The sequence below is a fragment of the Psammomys obesus genome, unplaced genomic scaffold (genome assembly GCF_907164565.1).
Source record: "Psammomys obesus unplaced genomic scaffold, mPsaObe1.curated_primary_1811, whole genome shotgun sequence".
NCBI lineage: Eukaryota > Metazoa > Chordata > Mammalia > Rodentia > Muridae > Psammomys > Psammomys obesus.
The window spans coordinates 2036967-2057902 of NW_026591598.1; the positions used below are offsets into that span (position 1 = coordinate 2036967).

Sequence of the window (20936 nt, forward strand, 5' to 3'; positions counted from 1 at the left end):
TAGAGGATCTGAGTTTCATAATCCTAACACCCACTCTCTGGCTTCTCTGAGACTATACAAAATAACCTCCCCCCAACCCCCTTTGGCTTTTAACATTTTTTGAGACAGGGCTTCTCTGTGTAGCCTTGGCTGTTCCTGGAACTCGATCTGTAGACCAGCCTGGCCTTGAACTCAGTGATCCACCTGCCTCTTGTCTCCTGATTAAAGGTATACTCTACCACTGCCTGGAATAATATCAAACTTTTTTGAAAAGAGACTGATTTACTGGTTACAAGAGGCAGAATCTACTCTATTCGCTACAAGAATGCATATACACAGTTAGGGAAGCTAGGGACACAGTTCAGCTTGTAGAATACTTGCTTAACGTGTAAGAAGCCCTGCATTAGCTCCCCAGCACTCCATAAGCCAGCTGTGGTGGTACAACCCCTGTAATCCCACCAGTGCAGACACAGGAATATTAGGAGCTCAAAGTTTAAGACTAACTTGGGCTACATAAGACCCTGTTTCAAAAACAAAACAAAAACCTCTTTGAGCTACGCACTGTAGTATATGCTTATCACAATCTCAAAATATGGACACAGAAGAGAGTAGCAAGTTCTAGACTAGGCTGAGCCACACAGCAAAATCTTATGTAAAAAGGTTTTTCCTTTGACAGAGCTTAGCATACTGGTTACTAACCTTTCATCCAAAGTAATGGTAAAGGCAACAGCATCTGGTCCCAACTGATGTGTCCAGCAGCCTACGCCAGCACCTATCTATTTACCTCTACCTCTAGATAACAAGACAGATCTGTAGAAAGGCCGAAGGTATTGGAATGGAAGATTTTAAGTGCAAACTCCTAACATTGTCAAAGGAACACATGCTCTCTAGCTCATAACAATGAAAAAGTAGATTGACCAAGCATGACCTTTTCTCCACACTTACTGCTCTAAATTAACATTTGCATTTACAAGTCCTTTCAGGTAGAAAGCAAGATTTCACTACAAAGAAACTCGAAATTAAAAGAGTAAGTGTAACAACTCATGTAAACAAGGAATCTTAGATTAGTAGTGAGGCCTCCACTGGGATGGGCATTACTCTAGAAGGGTAAATGATAACCCATCTGGGCACAGATACAATCTTAACGCTTACAGTTATGTAGGTGAATTGGCGGACGCTTGTCTAGCCTGCACATGGCTCTGGGTTTGATCTCTAGGGTCACACAAAACAGGCACGGTAGCTGACTACTATAATGCTATCTATCTAGACTCAGGTAAGAAAGCTAAGTTTGTGGCCAGCCTGGGCTACAAAATGAGTTCCAAATTAGCCTGGACTAGAGTGCGAGGGGTCATTATCCCTTTTATACAGTTCTGGTTTGGCATTATAATTTATATAAGTTATATAGTATAAGTATATAATCTATATAATTCATATAGTATAAGTAAGCTTTATATTTGGGCCCAATGGCACAAACCTGTAATCAATCCTAGGTAGTTTGGAAAGGTGCAAAGTTTTAAGGATAGAACAGGTTATTGAGTAAGTTCAAGGCCAGTCTGGGCAATGTAGTGAAGTCCAGTTTCAAAGAAAGTGTAAAGAAAGCTAGGGATACACAGTTCAGAGTTAGTGGCAAAGTGTTTGCCTAGCATGTGGGAAGGCCCAAGTTCAATCCCTACTGGCACACACACATACACAAAGATACATTCAATTCCTCTGATAATGATACAATGGCCAAATGTTTGGAGATGCTCAAATCCCAAGTCAGGTATACATCCCTTCAGTAGTACTCTATGTCCCCGCTTGCAAAGCCAACAAGCACCAAAATGTAAGAAAGTCAGCCAGAGGAAAGCACAGGTCTTTCCAGTTTTTCATCACGACTTACAGTTCCCACGAGTCCAGTAGCACTGATGTGTAAAACACAAATCTCCCCAGGCTGGCTGAGATGACACACACCTTTAGTCCTAGCACTCAGAAGGCAAAGACTAACATAGCTGAAGGTTTGGTCCCCACCTGGAACTATTTGAGAAGGATTAGGAGGTGTGGCCTTGTTAGAGAAGGTATGCCACTGGGGGTTGGTTTTGAGGTTTCAAAAGCCCACTCCAGGCCCCAGTCTCCCTCACTCTCTGGCTGTTGTTGTGGTTCAGAGATAAGCTCTCACATAATGCTCCAGTGACATGAGTGCTTGCTGCCATGCTGCCTACCATAGTAACTCACCTTCCAAAACTGTAAGCAAGCCCCCAATTATAATATAAGCTGCCTTGGTCATGGTGCTTCTTCATTGCAATAGAACAGAAACTAAAAGATGAAACATTTCTTGAGAGAGAGAGAGGTCTCACAGCCACAATCCATCACCACATACCACACTTTCCAATCACTTCAACAGACTCTGTGCCTTAACCCCTTGCCTTTGCTGTTATGTGTTTTGTTTTGGAGACAAGGTTCCATGTGACCTGGGTTATATTACCTATCTAGCTAAGGCTGGCTTTGAATTCAGATTCTCCTACTTCTACTTTACAGTAAAGTAGTAAGCCGCCATAACATAAAGTATAGGATTTTAAGATTAGCGCAGGTGTGCTAACACTCACCTATAATCTCAACACTAAGAAGTTAGAAATCCGAGCCATAAAATAAGACCCACTCTCATGACAAGCACCCTCAAGATTTACAGAGTAAATTTAATGATTAGGTGAAATCTAGTTTTAATGACTTAAGTAATATTTTAACAAAATTAAAACAAAAGTCTCAGTAAGGTATCTGACTTCTAGCCTCCAAATACATGTGTGATAACCATTCTCCTTCCACCACCCCACATGCAAGCCAAACAACTGAGACCTGCCCCTCAAAAACCAAATACAGCCAAAGGAAGGCCTCTGTAAGAGGAGGCAGGCATTTGTATCTGAATGAAAACAAAGCATGTAAGTTTTAGCAATTTTCATGATCTTATAATTAGCTGTGTTTTCTATTTACTTATTTTTATTAAGAGTTAAAAGGAGGTGTACAAAATGAAACATATACATACACAAAGAAACTTCAAGTCAGAGATGGTGATTCACACTTTTAATCCCAGTTCTTGGGAGGCAGAGCCATGAAGATCTGTGTGTTTGAGGCTAGCCTGGTCTACAGAGATAATTCTAGGCCAGCCAAGGCTAAATATTAAGAGACCCTGCTACGCGATTCTATTCTAGCGCAGAGACTTGCTCACCATGTTCACTGCTGCTTCATTCAAAATAGCCAGGAAATGGAAACAGCTTAGATGTCCATCAACTGATGAACAAATAATGACATGTGATACATTTTCACAGTGGAATATTATTCAGCTGTTGAGAAAAATAAAATTCATGGTAAGCAATCACCCTGAGGTAACCCAGATTCAGAAAGGCAAATATTGCATGCTTTCTCTCATATGTGGGTGCTAGCTTTGAATATTTACATCTGTTACATTTAGTATACCCAAAGGTCAGAAAACTAGCATGAGGTCACAGGGGTAAGGGAGATAGCTGCTATGGGAAAGGAGATAGAACACAGTGATAAAAAGGAGCTAAAGAAAATAACTGAAAAAGAAAGGCTAAGTAGAGTGGGAAGTGGGAAGTGGGAAGTCAGGGTCATGGAGGGAATGTGGAGAGCCAGAACACTAAAGACCATTTAAGCCATCTGGAACTCTATTGTGGAAGGTTTCTGAAATGTACACATACACATAGCGCCACCCTAAGACAGCGGCACTGTGCCCCCTTATTAGATACCACATGCTGGCAAGTAAAAGCCCAGTGATTCCTTCTTTTGGAATTGTTGACTATCAAACATTACTGGCTACTGCCATTGTTCTTGGTTACCCTCCAGAACCTGACAGGAAGACTCTACTCTGAGAAATCAAGCTGGTACTCAACTGGACACTTCACCCTGCTAGTTAACTATGATAGCGCTGGAAGGTGCTAAATGCACACTATCAGTGGAGAACAGTAATCATCAGTCTAACCCAGCTGTGAACTCAAGAGCTACAACAAGGATTGGCCTAGTTACAACATGCTTACTGGTGAAATAGTGCACATTTTATAGGTGTAACCAAACACTCTTTGATTGGTCGTAAGGACCAATTCATAAGATGAAGCCCATACCTCGAACTCTTACTGGGATCAAGAACCTGTGACTTGATACATCATAGGCCCTGGGAGAGACTGATTACTATTATACTGAAAAATGGACATAGTTAAACTAATATCTAATTGCTATACCCACCTCTCAACCCTCGTCAGAGAAGTTTCTTGAAGTAAATCGTGATTAACACAGGAATCCCACAAGTGGTCAATATGCAGAGAACAAAGACTTTGGCATGCTCAGCCCTAAATGAGACATTTGTATCACACCCCTTCCTAAAAAAGATTCAGGGATCACTGAGGAAAAGGGAGCGGGAAGATTGTAAGAGCCAGAGGTGGTGGATGGCAACAATGAAACAGTATTTCCCAGATAAGAAAGGAAAGCTGCACATAGCAACTCATAGTGACACAGACCTAAACAAGCTCAAATCAGTCAAAATCTAAGCCTGGAGGAGAGAAGCAGGCACCAAGCACTAGCTCTAACTGAAGGGCTAGAGGCAGCTGATAGCTGCTGGGAGTGAGTCAGTTTTTCCTAAATTGACCCCTGGAAGTAGGGCGTGACCCTAGGTAGACTGATCATGCCCCAGGGAACGGTTCCATACACATATTGGACTGTATGGGCTTAAAACAAAACACGACACAAAGCTGGGTGGGTGAGAAAGAAGTGGATGCAGAGATTTGGGAGAAATTTTTGGGTGATGAATATGAGCAAAATATATTGCATGAAATTTTCAAAGAATGAATAACATTTTTTAATTAAATATCTAATTTACACAGAAATATTTAAGTTACTGAAATGCAAATTTACAAGATGAGAACATGCTTTTAACACGGAAAGTATTTAAGTTTAATAACACCAAACTGGCAAGGATGTATAGGGAACAAAGACTCACAAGTATGAGTGACTGGTGGACATGTATGTTCAAGTTATTGATAGACTAGTTTCTACCAACGCTTTTTAAAGATTTACTTGTTTCATGTATACTGTTATTTTGTCCGCAAATATATCTGTGCTCCGTGTGTGTGTGTGTGTGTGTGTGTGTGTGTGTGTGTGTCCATGAAGATCGGATGAGGGCAGCAGATCCCCTGGAACTACAGATGGTGTAAGCCTCCATGTACGTACTGAGAATTGAACTCAGACCCTCTCTGCAAGAGGAGCAATCAGTGTTCTTCATCACTGAGTCATCTCTCCAGCTCCCATCAACATTCTTTTAATCTAGAAATTTATGTTGCGGATATAAATAACCTTATTTATCCAGCTTCTCTAAAATATCTGTGATAACAACCAAAAGGCAACACAGTCCATGAAATTATGATGCTACCACAGTGGTAATCCATACATAAGCCCAGCACGCAGAGGTAGAAAGAGGATCAGAAGTTCCAAGGTCAGCATCAGCTCCTTGAAGAGTTCCAGGCCAAAGTGGCTTACAATGAGACCCTTCCCAAACAAAAACAAACAATATAGTGGCTTGTGAAATGGTCCTAAGGGTGGGGACACGTACCACCAAGTCTGATAACCTTAATTTAATTACATGAGCCCACACAGTAGAAAAGAGAGCCACTTCACAAAGCTGTCCGCCAACCTCTACACGCCCACATTCATGTTGTACACACATACATACGATAATAACTAAGTAAATTTAAAAAAAACCAAACCAGGTACTATCATATTTGCTGTATTCCCATAAAGTGCTCGGAACTACTCTGAAGTCAACCATTTCATGACACTTATATTCCAGCTGGGAGTCAGTGACCTGAAGATAACTAGTAAGTGCTATTTTGGATAAGAAAGCCAGGGCTGAATGTGGTGGCTCACACCTGTACACCTAAGCACTGGGACAGCTGAGGATTTAAGCTGGAGGTTAGCCTGGGCTAAATAGTGAGATCCTGCCCCTCAAAACCAAAGACAGTTAAGTCTAGAAGAGGTGGCATTTGATCTGAATGAAACAAAGCACCTAAGTTTTGGCAATCGGCATAGTCTTACAATTAGTGGTGCTTCCTAATTATTTACAATTAACAATGTTCAAATAGTGGGTGCACCGAATAAAAAACAGCAGTGGTCTCAGAGAACAGCTGAGGAAACAATGGTCCCAGAGCAGACACTGCAACCAAAGTTTCTACTGCTTCAAGGGTCACTTTTTACAACGTTTGGGTTACAAGTTTACAAAGATAGCTTCTGCTTAGAGAACAATTTGCCATATAATTTCCATCCAGACATCTCCCAAGAGAAGGCAGCAGCGCAGAAAAGCTAATGTGTTTGAAGTTACTTGTTTGCAGGCCAAGGAGACGCTTCAGCAAGCAAAAGTCCTGCCACAAGCCTGACACCCTGAGTTTAATTCCCAGAGTTCACTGTGGGAGGAAAGCTGACTCTTTCAAATTTGTCCTGACCTCCACACACACAAGGGTGATGTGATGACATGCCCACATGCAAACTCAGATATGTTCACATCACACAAAAATGGAATTCCCACACAATAATGAAAGTTTGTAGATATATCTGTGGTTCTAAGGATAGAGCCCAGGACCCTGTGGCATGCTAGACAAATTTTGTTCCTGTTACACCCTCTGCCTGATTATACTTAGAATATTAAGCCCAGGGCTGTGTGGCTCAGCAGTTAAGAACACTGGCTGCTCTTCCAGAGGACCCAGGTTCAATTCCCAGCATCCACATGGCAGCTCACAAGTGTCTGTAACTCCAAGTGCAGCAGATTCAACACCCTCACACAGACACACATTCAGGTGATACACTAATGCACATAAAAGAAAAATAAATCTTAAAAAAAAATAGAGGGGCTGAAGAGATGGCTCAGAGGTTAAGAGCACTGCTTGCTCTTCCAGAGGTCCTGAGTTCAATTGCCAGCAACCACATGGTGGCTCACAACCATCTATAATGAGATCTGGTGCCCTCTTCTGGTGTTCAGGTGTACATGCAGGCAGAACATTGTATACATAATACACTAAATAAATCTTTTTTTTTTTTTAAATGCATGTGGAGAATGATCGAGGAAGATGTCTGATGTTGTGCCAGTAATCCCATCATTCTGGAGGGTGAAACAATAGGACTGCTGGGGCAGCTGTGGTGGCACACTCAGGAGACAAAGGCAGGTGTGGTGAACCTGGTCTAGTCTTCCTGGCCAGCGAAGGATACACAGACATGTCTTTAAGTGTGTGTGTGTGTGTGTGTGTGTGTGTGTGTGTGTGTGTGTGTGTGCGTGTGTGTGTTTGAGGGGGGAAATAACAGAGTAAGATATTCTCTACAGGGAATTTTAAAAACTCAAGCCATTGATAAGGGCAATCAGAAAGCAAGAAATTTGTGAAAATAATGCTACAAATAGAAGGAAGCCAACTAAAACACTGACAGCAAGAAAATACGTTGGTACTACACACAAAGTGTCAAACAAAAACAACAGGAAGGGCTCACTTGCCAAGCAGTGAGACCACTGGCTAACATATAACTTCCTGTGTTAGCCCACACCTGCAATCCTAACATTTGCAGAGCAGGGCAGAAGGATCACAAGTTAAGGACCAGGCTGGTTTATACAGAGTCCTGCCTTAAAAAGCCAGTCCTGCAGGGTGATTTGAGACACATGCCTATAATCCTAATACTCTGAACACCACTACATAATAACTGTAGATATAGGTTTTTTTTTTTTGTTGTTGTTGTTGTTTTGCACAGGTTCTCATGTAGCTTCCCCTGACCTTAAACTGGTTTTACAGATGAGGTTGACCCTGAACTTCTGATCCTGAGTACAGCCCACCCAGATTATCGGGTTCTCAGTATTGAACCCAGGGCTTCCAGCATGCCAAAAAACGCATGTTTTGTTATTTTTTAAAAGATGGTCTTAGTCAGTCTTCACAATGTATTTACTCAGAATATACTATATTAACAATCAAATTGCAAATGAGCAAATTGAGTAACAAACAAGTCCAAGTCCACAGAGCTAACTTAAATGAAGTCAGAAAGGCAGCCCTCTCCATTTTTGGTTAGTCAAAAATATCAAATGGAAAAGTCCCCAAATAATAATGTAAACTGTTAAATGGCACACTGCTTTAAGTAGTGTGATGAAACCTTGGACGACCCATCTCTGTCCCACGGAGGACATAAGTATCCCCGTGTCCAAGATACCCAAATAGGTAGTATATGCTACAATGTTAGTTACTAAGTAGCCAATTCAGTTATTACAGGCTTGTGTTCAAGTGATCCTTATAGAATAGCTTAAAGCTAATAAGCAGCCATAAGAAGTCCATCTTTGAATTCATTTTATCTCTTAAGTATTCTGTCATCTCACGTCATCAAGAAAGAAGACACTTTCAGATTCTGGACTTATAGCAGCATTGCAGGTATTTTTTGTTTGCTTGTTTGTTTGTTGGTGGTGGTTTTGTTTTTTGAGGCAGGGTCTGACTGTGTGGCCTTGGCTGGCCTCAAATTGGCTATTAGACCAGGCTGTCCTGGAAGTCATCTGCCTGCTTCTGCCTCACAAGTGCTGAAGATAAAGGCTTATACACCATCATGCCCAGCTCAACTCCATAGATTTTTTTTTCATGGTTAAAATAAGTACTGCATATATCAATATTAGTTATCAAGTAAAAGAATTCCGAGTCAAGTAGACCATATAATAATTGGCTCTCTGTGGGCAGGGTATACTTTCCAGGACTGTCCTAGTCATCTGAAACTGCAGGTACTACAAAAAAGCTTTTTACATACTGTTGTCTAGTGTCCCCACACCCTCACTCCTTTGTTTAAATAGGTTTGTTTTATAAGTCAGACACAATAACATCTTACCACACAACAGAACAGTTACAACAGTATGCTGGACTGGAGATTGTATGAATGTTGTTCTTTCTCAAGATATCTGAAAGTGTAACATGTTTACTCATAAAATTACTTAGTCTGGTTATTCTTTTATTCTTACAATATAGTATAATCACCTCTCTAGTACTTTCATTTATGCTAAATGAAGTTTAATTTAAAAACTTTCCAAACTTGTGTTACAAATAGAGCCACCAGTTCTAAGACTTTAAAAATGTTTTAAACTTGTCATTAATTCCTTCATTCCTTCATTTGAGGGGCAGGCTAGAATGTAATGTGGATGTCAGAGGACAACCCGAGCGATTAGAACCTCTCCTTCTACCATGTGGGTTCCAGGGGTCAATTCCAGGTCATCAGGCCTTGGCAGGAAGCATTTTTATCCACCGAAATCACCCTGCCAACCCAGACTGAGAATTTTGGTTTCATAAATATTAGCAAAAAACAAACAAACAAAAAACTACAAACTTAAAACATTATCAGTTTTTCAATAAATAAAGAAGTGTTGCATGAATCTGTTTTTTTGTTTATATTTTTGTTTTTTTGAGAGACAGGGGTTCTCTATGTAGCCCTGCTGTCCCATGACAGAGATCCACCTGCCTCTGCCTCCCAAGTGCTGGAATTAAAGGCGTACACCACCACCATCTGACTCCATTAATCTTTTTTTAAAAGTTCCTTTTAGGGCTAGAGAGATGGCTTAAGAGCACTGGCTGCTCTTCCAAAGGTCCTCAGTCAATTCCCAGCAACCACATGTTGGCTCACAACCACCTAAATTGAGATCTGGTGCCCTCTTCAGGCACAACACTGCATACCGAGTGAATGAATGAATGAATGAATGAATGAATGAATGAATGAAGCTTTTTTTAAAAGTTACCTTTAGAAACATTTATGTGCAGTATCATGGTGGTCAAAGAACAACTTTCAGGAGTTGGTTCTCGTTCTCCAAATGGAGGTTAGAGGCTGGCATATCTTCCTTGCTTGCTTTTTACCTTACAATGGGGCAAGGTCTCTGATGAGCTTTCCTGGGTGGAGAGATAGCTCAGTGGTTAAGAGAACTGGCTGCTCTTCCACAAGACCTGACCAGGGTTCAATTCCCAGTAGCCACGTGGCAGCTCACAAATGTCTATAACTTCAGTTCCAGAGGATCTGCACCCTTACACAGATACACATGCAGAAAAACTACCAAGGGCACATAAAAATAAGTAAATCTTAAAACAAGAGCTCCTATTTTCACATAGTCCAGCCAGCCAATTTCCTCAGGGGCACTCTTGTCTCTGCTTCCGTGGAGCTGGAATTATAGGTGAAACATCATACTCACTATGCTTTTAAGACATTTTAGATTTCTTTTCTTTCTTTACACGGGGTTTTACTATGTCACTCTAGCTGTCTGGGAACTCAACAGAGGTCCACCTGTCTTTGCCTCCTTATCTGCTGAGATTAAAGGTCTGGCTTGAGGTAGACATATTTCTTATGATTACAGCATGTTACAATTGCTGGTTCAATTTAAGTCTTTGGAACATTCTCCCCCCCTTTCTTTTTGAGTCAAGGTATTGCTGTGTAGACCTGGATGGCCTGGAATTTACCAAGGAGTTTACCACATAAACCAAGCTGGCCTTGCACTCTCATCTGCTTGGACCCTAGCTCTGCCTCTGGAATGATGGATTAAAGGTATGTACCACCACACCCAGGCTAGGATGACATTTCTAAATAAACACCTGATGAGAACAATCTGTAATAGTAAACACTGGAGAAGCACAGGTCAGCCCTTCACAACAATGAACTACTAAGCAATCTTTACGCCTTACGTACTCCCGGCTTCCCATCTTCAGTCATACAATAAACTGTTCCTTATTCTGCCTTATAAAAGTGGAACCAAAGCCCAGTACTGGTAGCACATGCCTTTAAATCTCAGCTCTGGAGAAAGAGGCAGGTAGAATTCAAGGCCAGCTTGGCCTACAGAGTGAACTCCAAGACAACCAGGGATACACAGGGGGGTTAAAGTGGAACCAAGAAAGCTAGTCAACCCACCTAATTAATGGCCAATTTTTCCAGAACACTTATGTACAGTATATTCTGACAAGATCCAATCTGACTGGCTACATTCGCCCATGCTATTTGCTGGTAGATAACTTTAGCTTCAAAGCTCTACTCAAAATCCACAGTTGTTTTCCTACCCCAGTCCCACTGCAATTGATTCCCTCCTCTCCCATAGCACTGATTCTGTTTCTTCTGGGCTCCATCTCCATCACCCTCACTCCAAGCCTCCACATGATTCATTTACATCCTCAAAGCCAGAGGATCCATCCTATTCAAAGCGGCTTCTCCCAGCTCTCAAAACCCATTATTCATTTTCTTCTGTCATTCTCATTAGCATGTATCATGTCTCCTCACAATCTCTGTATGACATGTTCCCTCATGGCTACCAAACTTGCACTGATAAATACTGCCATTTCTTTTGGGGGAGTTGTGTGAAATGTGGATTTGAGAAAGGACTTTCACACTGTAGGCTAGTCAGGAAGCCTATTATGAAGCCCAGGATGTCTTTGAACTTGCACAGATCTTCCTGCCTCCGTGCTGGGATTACAGCTATGTGCCACACTGTGCTCTGCAAATACTGACGTCCATCAAGGGTAAGCACTGTGTCTTACTCAGGTTTCCCCAACGCTTGGTGAAATATGTCTGGCACCATTCTAAGGGTTGCAAAAATGGGTGGAATAAATGCTTGTCCTAAACAAGATGATCATTACTAGTAAAACAGACAACAATGGCAACGTTGAAGATTATACGCACAAGAACTGGAATGATCTAATGGATAGAAAATTAGCAGAAGCCGGGCACAGTGGCGCACACCTGTAATCCCAGCACTTGAGGAGGCAGAGGTAGGAGGATCTCTTTGAGTTCCAGGCCAGCCTGGTCTACAGAGTGAATCCAGGACAGCCAAGGCTACACAGAGAAATTCTTGTCTCAGGGGTTGAGGGAGGGGAGATTAGCAGAGACAAAATTCCAAATAGACAAGGTTCTGGGTCAAAAAGTGACACATGAAAGAACTCAACAGAGATAACTTTCTGTTCAGGACCAACAGGGCAACTGCTTGCTACCCAACTGCAACTTTGTAACTCCACAACTGTTCAGCACTCAACACCTCATTAAGAGGACACCACTAACATACTTCGATTATTTTGTATTCTCTAAGGTACGCCAAATGAGGAGCTAAGGGATGACTGAAACCCGATAGTGCAGGTACCAGAAGCAGAAACAATAACGGCAAGCATTTACACTTGTAAAGCACGGGAAAACATGGGGAAAACCTGCAGTGTGATCACGGAGACCAAACTTAAAAACACTTCCGTGTTTTTAAGTGTAGCCCCCATAGATTGGGACTCGCACAAAAATGATCAATCACCCGACTGCCAAAAGAGGCCAGTCTATACGTCTCTCTCCCGACCTCTTCCTACTCAAAACTAATCTCCACTATAGGGCTCATCAGCTCCATTCCCGCAATGAATGTACAATCCGCAAATGAACACAAAACAGGTCAAAGAACGGCACAAACATCTCTTCACACCCACCCAAAGTGGCAAAAACAAAAACCAACCAGCCAGCCAAACGGCTCAGTTAATCCCTAATGAAGCTCTAGACGTCATCCAAAACCATTCGTCGTATCTTAGGGAAGCCAAAAGATGCTGACTCCAAAGATGAGTCTCTGGCCCCAGACCACCTCTTCTGATTATTCAGAAGAGCCAGGGTTTACCAGTTTGGAGATCCGCACACTACTTAAAAAAGCATCTCCCTGCAGGAACTGGCAATGGATCCCTCAGGGGGGCAGTGGCGCTCCAGCCACCCGGCCAGGACCCAGGCAACGGCGACAGGGCACAGCCCTTCCAGGGAGCTCTCCAGTACCGCCCAGCGCAACCCGCCCCGGCAGTGACTGAAGTCGAGGTTGAAGCAGAGCTGGGCCTACCCGGCCCGGGGGCGCGGCGGAGACACGGGGGTGGCGTTTTCCCTCTAGCTCCCCGCTGCTGAGGCGGACCCGGGGCCTCTTCCCCTGGCCTCGCAGCCTCTCCACCCTCGGCCAGCTAGTCCGCTCCCCACCTGGCAGAAGCTCCGGCAGTAGTTCAAAGATGAGACCTCGGACACCTCCTGCTCTCTTAGCTCGTTCTCCAGCTGCCAGAGACACGGTCGCAGGCCCGCGGCTCCCGGCGCCGGAGATGCAGGGCGATGACCCCGAGCCATGGACTCAGTCTCGATTCCGGCTCCAGCTCCCGCAACCGCCGGAGCCTCAGCCACGGCCCCAGCCCCGGCGGCGGCGGTGGCGTCTCCCTTTCCGTCCGCCATCTTCCCACGGCCCAGCAGCGCGTAGGCAACCAAACCACGTGACTCCGCTGGCTCCTCCCCCGACCGCCCTTGATGGTGACGCGCTCCCTGGCGACACTGGCGCCAACTTTATTCCGTCACTAGGACGCCGCGTGTTGGTACTCTCAGAAGCCTCCATCACAGCCGCCCTAACAACAGCCTAGCAACGACAAGGTTCTAGCGGGCCTGGGTTCTACAGGCTTTTAAGAGTCCAGGAGCGCAAAGGGCCTAGAGACTAATCGAGATATGGGAGATATGTCAGCCGAGCTGCGGACTGAAGAGCGAGGAAAGGTAGCCCAGAAAGAAGGTTGGAGAAACGCAACCCCGGTTGGAGGAAAATAAAGAACCCAATGGGCTGCCCCGTCAGGTCAGCCTGCTTCACATTTGCCTGGAGTGTACTTTGCTTTGCTAAATAAACTTTTCTTAATTGTGTGTATACATACATACGCACACATATACATATATAAATGTTACATGTTCCCCTTCAGTGAAGCTAGGTTATTTCTTAGTACACTAGTATTAACCTTAGAAGACAAGAGCATAGCCCAAGAAGACAAGAGCCCAGCTCAGGCATGACTGCCATTAATCAAAAAACTTCGAAGGCAGAGGTAAGTGGATCCCTGTGAGTTCGAGGTCAGACGGGTTTATATATCAATTTCCAGGCCAGCCAAAACTACATGGTGAGAACATAGCTTTAGAAAAAAAAAGTAGTGGTGGGCTGGGCGTGGTGGCACACCCCCATAATCCCAGCACTCAGGGAGGCAGAGGCAGACAGATCTCTGTGAGTCCACAACCAGGACAGCCAGGGCTACACAGAGAAACCCTGTCTCAAAAAAACAAAAACAAAAATCAAAACAAAAAGCAGTGGACCTCTCCTTTGAATGGCCTGGCAAATAGCCCAGCACAAATTCTAAACTGACCATTCAACCGCCCATGTCTGTTAGTCAAATTTTATGTCACTATCACAATTGCCTGAGTTAACTTATGAAGAGAAAAGGCTCATTTGGCTTCTATTCATGAAGTTTGAATTCATAAATGGATTGGTCACATTGCTAGCACCTCGTGGTAGGGAACTTACAGTTTAATAAAACCTCTCACTTCATAGCCTAGAAACAAAAATGGAGAAGATGGTCTAGGTACCAAAATTCCATTTTAAGGCACATTCTCAATGACCACAACACCTTCCATGACCTTTCTAATGTATCTGCAGTTGCTGAACTGGGGATGGGGGATGCGCAAGATCCGTACTGGAATGTGGCCATGCTCGGGTGCATGGAGTTGTGGGCTGTGAAGCATGTGTGCCGGCAAACACAAGGCTAGAAACTCCCTGGCATTGTTCTGCACCCGAGAAAGGAAGCATTGTATCTCTAAGCAGCAATACTGAGACTGTGTTCCTCTCCCATCTTAATGCAGACATAGCAGCACGCAGAGCAAAGGAATGCTGTGACGTCTAATGAGACATGGCCATATCGGAAGTGCCCAGACGCAGAGGAAGTAATCAATAAATGCTGTCACTGCCACTTCTCTGAGGTTTGGTCCGAGAGGGTGACTTTAGTTCCCCCTTACTTTAGGCCACCCACACATACTGCCCACTAGCTGAAATTGGCTGTTTTCAGGACTTAGCCCTGTCTATGAAAAAGTGATCAGGGGAACTGTCCATATTAGGGATTGATCACTAAAGGAGCTGATCAGGCTTCAGTTTCAGATTTCTCAAGTTCAAGAACTTGATTCAACCTTTCTTTTTTTTTTCTTTCTGCAGATCAAGTCATAAGAGTCCAATTTACTAATCGATCCTAAGAAAGCTATTGGCATCCCTATAGGAAAATCAGCTTGGTGACAGAATTAAAACCAGGAGTTTCCTTAGGGAAGGTAGAGTGAGTGTAGAAGAAGCAACAGTCTCTGCAATCATTCCCACACCCAGTCTAATTTATTATAGTCTCTCCTCTTCTTTTTTTTTTAAATTTATTGTTATTTTATGTGGATGAGTGTTTTGTCTGCATGTATGTCTGTGTACTACCATGTGTTCGTGGTGCCAGCAGAGGCCATAAGAGGTTGTTGCAGTTACTAGCCACCATGTGGTTACATGTGGTTACAGTTACACCCTGGCAACTGTACCAGGGTCTTCTACCAGAATAGCCAGTGCTCTTAACCGCTGAGCAATCTTTCCAGCCCAAAATATTAAAAAAAAAAAAAATTAGTGTATGTGTGTAAGTGTATGCACACCACGTATATGAGGGTAGCCATGGGTGACTGAAGAGGGTGACATCTCCTGGAATTACAGGCAGTTGTGAGCCATCTGACTTGCACACTAGATTCTGAACTTGGGTCCTCTGAAAGAACAGGAAGTGGTTTTAACCTCTGAGCCCTTTCTTTCTTCTCCTTATGGGGCCCTCCTCCCCTATCCTTGCTTTCTCATTTCCTTATTTTTAGCCAGAGTCTCACTGTGTAGCCAAGTAGCGTCGAATTCCAGAGTATGCCTGGTTTGTTGTTTTCTTAGGCCCTTGATAGCCCAGAATGGCCAAGAACTTGTGGTAGTTCTACCTCAGTATCCTAGGTGCTGGGATGACAGCTATGTGCCTTTATACCTACTTTGGTCAAGGTGTTTTTTGGTTTGTTTTTGTTTTGTTTTTAACCCCCTCTGAGACTCAGAATTCTCCAAGGTGTTCCTTGTTAGTTTGGCCATGGAGTTTATCCACACTGCCCCCTAGAGGAATTTGTTTTTAAGATAACAGACTCTGGGTCCAGTTATGCTCAAGAATCTTTGTGAGCTACTTAGACACAGGGAGAGAAAGTGCCGGCTCATCTCTGAAATTGGTCCCATCGCAGTCGTGGATCACAAATAAAATGCTCGTGGGCCCAGGAAGAAGCTAGACATCAAATAAACTGATTCACAGTCAGCAGAGTGTTTGAGGGAGTTCCAGTTATTTCCAGGAATTAGGGAGAGGACCTGGTTGAAAGCTTACCAGAATGCCACAGAAGCATGAAAGGAGTTATTCAGAACTTGGTAGGGGTGGATGTTTGTTTTGTTCTTGGATTTTTGTTGTTGTTGTTGTTTTTTGAGATTTTTATTTTAATCACAGGTCATTCACTTGTATACCAGCCTTAGCCCCCTCTTTTTTTCCCTCCCAACCCCACTCTCCCTCCCTGATCTTCTCCCTGCCCCCTTCCAAATCTACTGCTAAGGGAGGTTCTCCTCCCCTTCCATCTGACCCTAGCTTATCAGGTATCTTCAGGACTGGCTGCAGTGTCCTCCTCTGTGGCCTAGCAAGGCTGCTCCTCCCTTGGTCGGGGGGAGCTCAATGAGCCAGTCATTGAGTTCATGAGTTTTTTTTAGTTCATGAGTTCATTGAGTGTTTTGAGGCAGAGTTCCATGTAGCTCAGGATGGGCTCAAACTTACTATGTAGCTGAGGGTGACCTTGAACTCTTCATCCTCCTGCTGCATCTCCCAAGTGCTAGGATTACAGGCATGAGTGATCATGCCCATTTTATGTAGTGCTGGGGATCAAATTCAGGGCTTCACATATATGAGGTAAGTGTTCTACTAATTAAACTCAGTTCCAACTCAGAACTTGGTATGTTTTTCTTTTCTCTCTTTTTTTTTTTTTCAAACAGGGTCTCATATAACCTCATAAGGTCTTGAACTTGCTACTTGGCAAAAGATAACCTTGCACTCCTGATGCTCCTTGCTCCACCTCCTGAATACTGAGACTGTAAACATTTCCCACCATATCTGGCCCTCTTCCTTCCTTCCTTCCTTCCTTCCTTCCTTCCTTCCTTCCTTCCTTTCTTCTTCCTTTCTCTCTCTCTTTCTTTCTTTCTGTGTGTGCATGGACACGAGCATAAATGCCATGGCAGACTGTGGAGGGTCAGAAGAAGTTGAGAGAGCTGCTTCTCCCTTCCCATGGTGTGGGTTCTGAAAATCTTTGGGCCATCAGGCTTGGTGGCAAGGGCCCTTACCAGCTGAGCCATCTCACTGGCTTCTTTTCTATTTTTAATGCATGGTGAATTTATACCCCGGAGGAGAGAGCGAGAGAGTGTGAGAGCACCCCAGTCAGTTTAGATAGGGTTACTTCCAGGAGTATAAGTAAGAGATGGTTCACATGAACCTGGGCCACTTACAACTGGCTACATCACGGGGAGCGGGGATGTCCTTTCCTCCTCCCAGCAACCATTAACTGCTTATAAGTTCCCAGAAACCACTGGGGCCTCATTAGCCCCTCCCTGCTCCCTGATAGGCTGTTGATGAGCCCATTTTATGCAGCTCCTCACAGAACCATATTTGGTGTTTTGTTTTGGTTTTTCAATACAGGGTTTCTCTGTGTAGTCTTGGCTGACTTGGAACTCATTCTGTAGACCTGACTGGCCTTGAATGCCGAGATCTGCCTGCCTCTGCCTCCCAAGTGCTGGGATTAAAGGCATGCACCGCCAAGCCCAGCTCATATTCTTTAATAAAACTTTGATTGGATTTATTTTATTTTATGTATGAGTGTTTTGCCTGCACATATAAATGTGCACAGCTTTTGTGTTTGTTGCCTGTGGAGGTCAGAAGAGGCATCAGATCCTGGGGAACTGGACTTATGGATGGTTGTAAATCACCATGTGAGTGGTAGGAATCGAACCCAGGTCTTCTGTAGGAGTGATAAATGCTCTTAACCACTGAGCCATCTCTCCAGCCCCACTGTATATATCCTTAATGTTACAAAGAAAAAGAAAGCAGCCCTTGACATCTAAAGCTGTCTTGGGCTTTACTTCTAGTTAGTAGCCTAGCTAGGTACTAACCTGGCAAGCACAACTCGGTAACAATAGTCTAGTGTTAAATAGAAACAAAATTTACAAAACAGGAATGTCAGGCGAACCTACTCTGTGATGATGGCCAGACCACCTCATATTCACCTCATTTAATCCAAAGACAACACAACAGTATGTCCTAGCCAATTGGAGTGGCTCACATCTATAATTCCAGCAATTAGGTAGCCAAGCCAAGAAAGTCACCAAGAGTCCAAGGCCAATCTAAGTTGCACAACAAGATGCTGTCTCAGAAAAAGAGAAAGAGAACGAATGAAAGAAAAAAGAAATAGTGCGAGATGAACTTGCTGTCTTGGAACACTGATCTCTCTCCCCTGTTGAATTTCAGATCCTAGTGACCTCGACAGTAAGCCGACTCTGGTGATGTCTAATAGTGGAAAGTTTTTTTGTTTTTTATTTAAATGTCTGATGTGCTACTATCTAAATTGAAACATATTAACATTTTTTTGAGATGCAGAAGTGAAAACAAGATACTAGGAGTTACATCATACTTGCTGTTAAAAAAGATGTCTTTGTTCTCCTTTTTTGTTTTTGAAACAATCTAACCATGGAGCTGAGACAAAGTTGAGCTAGCAACAGCCCTCCCATCTGTCTTAGTCACTGTTCTATTGCTGTGAAGAGAAACCATGACCACAGCTCTTCTAACGGAAAGCATTTAACTGGGGCTGGCTTACAGCTTCAGAGGCTTAGTCCATTATCATCATGGTGGGAACCTGGCTGCTGGCATTGCAGGCAGACGTGGTGCTGGAGAAATAGTTGAGAGCTACATCCTGATCCGAAGGCAGACAGAGAGAGAGAGAAAGAGAGAGACCTGGTGGCTTGGGATTTTGAAAGCTCAAAGTCTACCCCCTCGTGACATACCTCTTCAAAACAAGGCCGTAAGTCATAATCCTGTCAGACCAGATCCATTCCATTCGCTGGTGACTAAACATTCAAACATATGAGCCTATGGGAGCCACTCTTGCACAAGCCACCACATTACACTCCCTGGCCCCCATAGGCTGGCAGCCGGATCATAATGCATAAATGCACTCAGTCCCACCTCAGAAGTCCTCACATTCTATCACACTGTTTAAAAGTCCAAAGTCTCTGCTGAGATTCATGGCAACCTATTAACTGTAATCTCCTATAAAATAAAAATAAAAAAGCAGATCACATCCTTTCAACACACAATGGCACAGAATATATATTACCATTCCAAAAGGGAAGAAAGGGAGCACAGTGAGGAAATAACTGGGCCAAAGCAAGACCAAAAAAACACATGGGCAAACTCCAAACTCTGTCTCTCCATGTCTGATAGCAAAAGAGGCAATAAATGCTCTTAACCACAACAGATCTTTGTGAGTCGGAGTCCAGCCTGGTCTACAAAGCGAGTTCCAGGTCATTGAGGGCTGCATAATAAACTCCACTTGGCTCTCTGCACCCACATGGTAGCTTACACTTTTCTGTAATGCCAGTTCCAGGAGATCTAATGTTCTCTTCTGGCATCTGTGGGCAGGTATATACTGCACATACATACATGCAGGTAAAATACTCATGTACATAAAATAAAGAATTTCTTTAAATTTTCTTTTTAGATTATTTATATTTTACTTTATATGAATGAGTGTTTTGCTTGCACATGAGTGCCCACAGAGGTTAGAGGTGGACATTGGATCCCCTTGAACTAGAGTTATGGATGGTTGTGAATACCTGTGGGTGCTGGGAACTGAACCTGAATCCTGAGTCCTGTAGGAGCAACAAATACTCCTAACCAATGAGCAATCTCTACAGCCCTGAAAAAATATTAATATATAATCTATTTTTATTTGTGTTCACTGATGTTTTACCTACATGTGTGTCTGTGTGAGGGTGTCAGAAGCCCTGGAATCGGAGTTATACACCGGTGTGAACTGCCAGGTGAGTGCTGAAAATTGAACCCGGCTCATCTGAAAGAATAACCACTGCCCTTAACCACTGAGTCACCTCTCCAGCCCCTGGAAATTTGTCTAAGGTTCTGGTCCTCAGGCAGAGAGTGAGGGGGTTGTTGTAGGAGTGAATTGGGTTCAGTGGCCAGGGACAGGATATGAATTGGTGGGAGGAAAGTGATCTTTGTGTGTGTATAAAATCGATGTTTTTAAAGTGTCAGGCCTAACTGGAGGCAGTGCTTCACGCCTACAGCCTAGCATTCCAGAAGCTGTGGCAAAGAATTTCCAACCTGGACCACATAGTGAGTTCCAGGCCATTCCGGGTTACAGAGGGAGAGCTCATCTCCAAAAGGGCCAGTAAGATGGTTCATGTCTGGCTTTGATCACCCGCAAGGTGAAAGGATTGTGGATTATCCACCCGAGAAGACTGCTTGGCCCCAGGCTATAAAGCAAATAGAAAGTCTTTATGAGCTGGCCAGTGACCTCACTGAGCGTTCAGGATCCCAGTGCAGCACTGAGCCTTTTTTGGGGTGAACATTTAAACACAGAAAGCATGTTGTGGGTTGACATACTTTAGTTAGCAGGAACAGTTAGCCAGAAGTGGAACCACGGAAGCCTAAAAGCTAGCTTAGTGTATTTAGAGACTACCTAAGAACTAAGAATTTTGACGCATTAGGCCCATGCTTTCATTTTAGTTATCAGTTGTGGTGGTGTCTACATGCTGAGTTATATGTCCTGAATGGTATGTTCATCATGGATTCAGGTGTGCTAAGGTCTGGGGGCCTGTTACAGAAAGGAGAAATCCTACTTCCGAAAGTAATTAGTTATCTGACCTTCACTCTAGCACCATCGCAAGCAAATAACAAATACATCAAATAAATAACTTTTTTAAAAGATTTGGTGGTCTGCCTTGACTATATATCAAGACTCAGTCTTTTTGGCTGGGGTAAGGGTGTTTCTGTTATTGTTTTGTCCTGCTTTGAATTTCAGAAGCA

General features: G+C 43.5%; 1 protein-coding gene across 1 annotated transcript in view; it reads right to left on the reverse strand.

Moving 5' to 3' along the window:
- Window positions 1-13214, reverse strand: part of Rlf (RLF zinc finger) — a 60703-nt gene extending 47489 nt beyond the window's left edge. Inside the window, exon 1 of the mRNA XM_055611388.1 lies at window positions 12967-13214. Within this exon, the coding sequence (XP_055467363.1) occupies window positions 12967-13209 (243 nt within the window). The 5' untranslated portion in view covers window positions 13210-13214. The remainder of the gene's footprint in view (window positions 1-12966) is intronic.
- Window positions 13215-20936: the final 7722 nt, after the last annotated feature.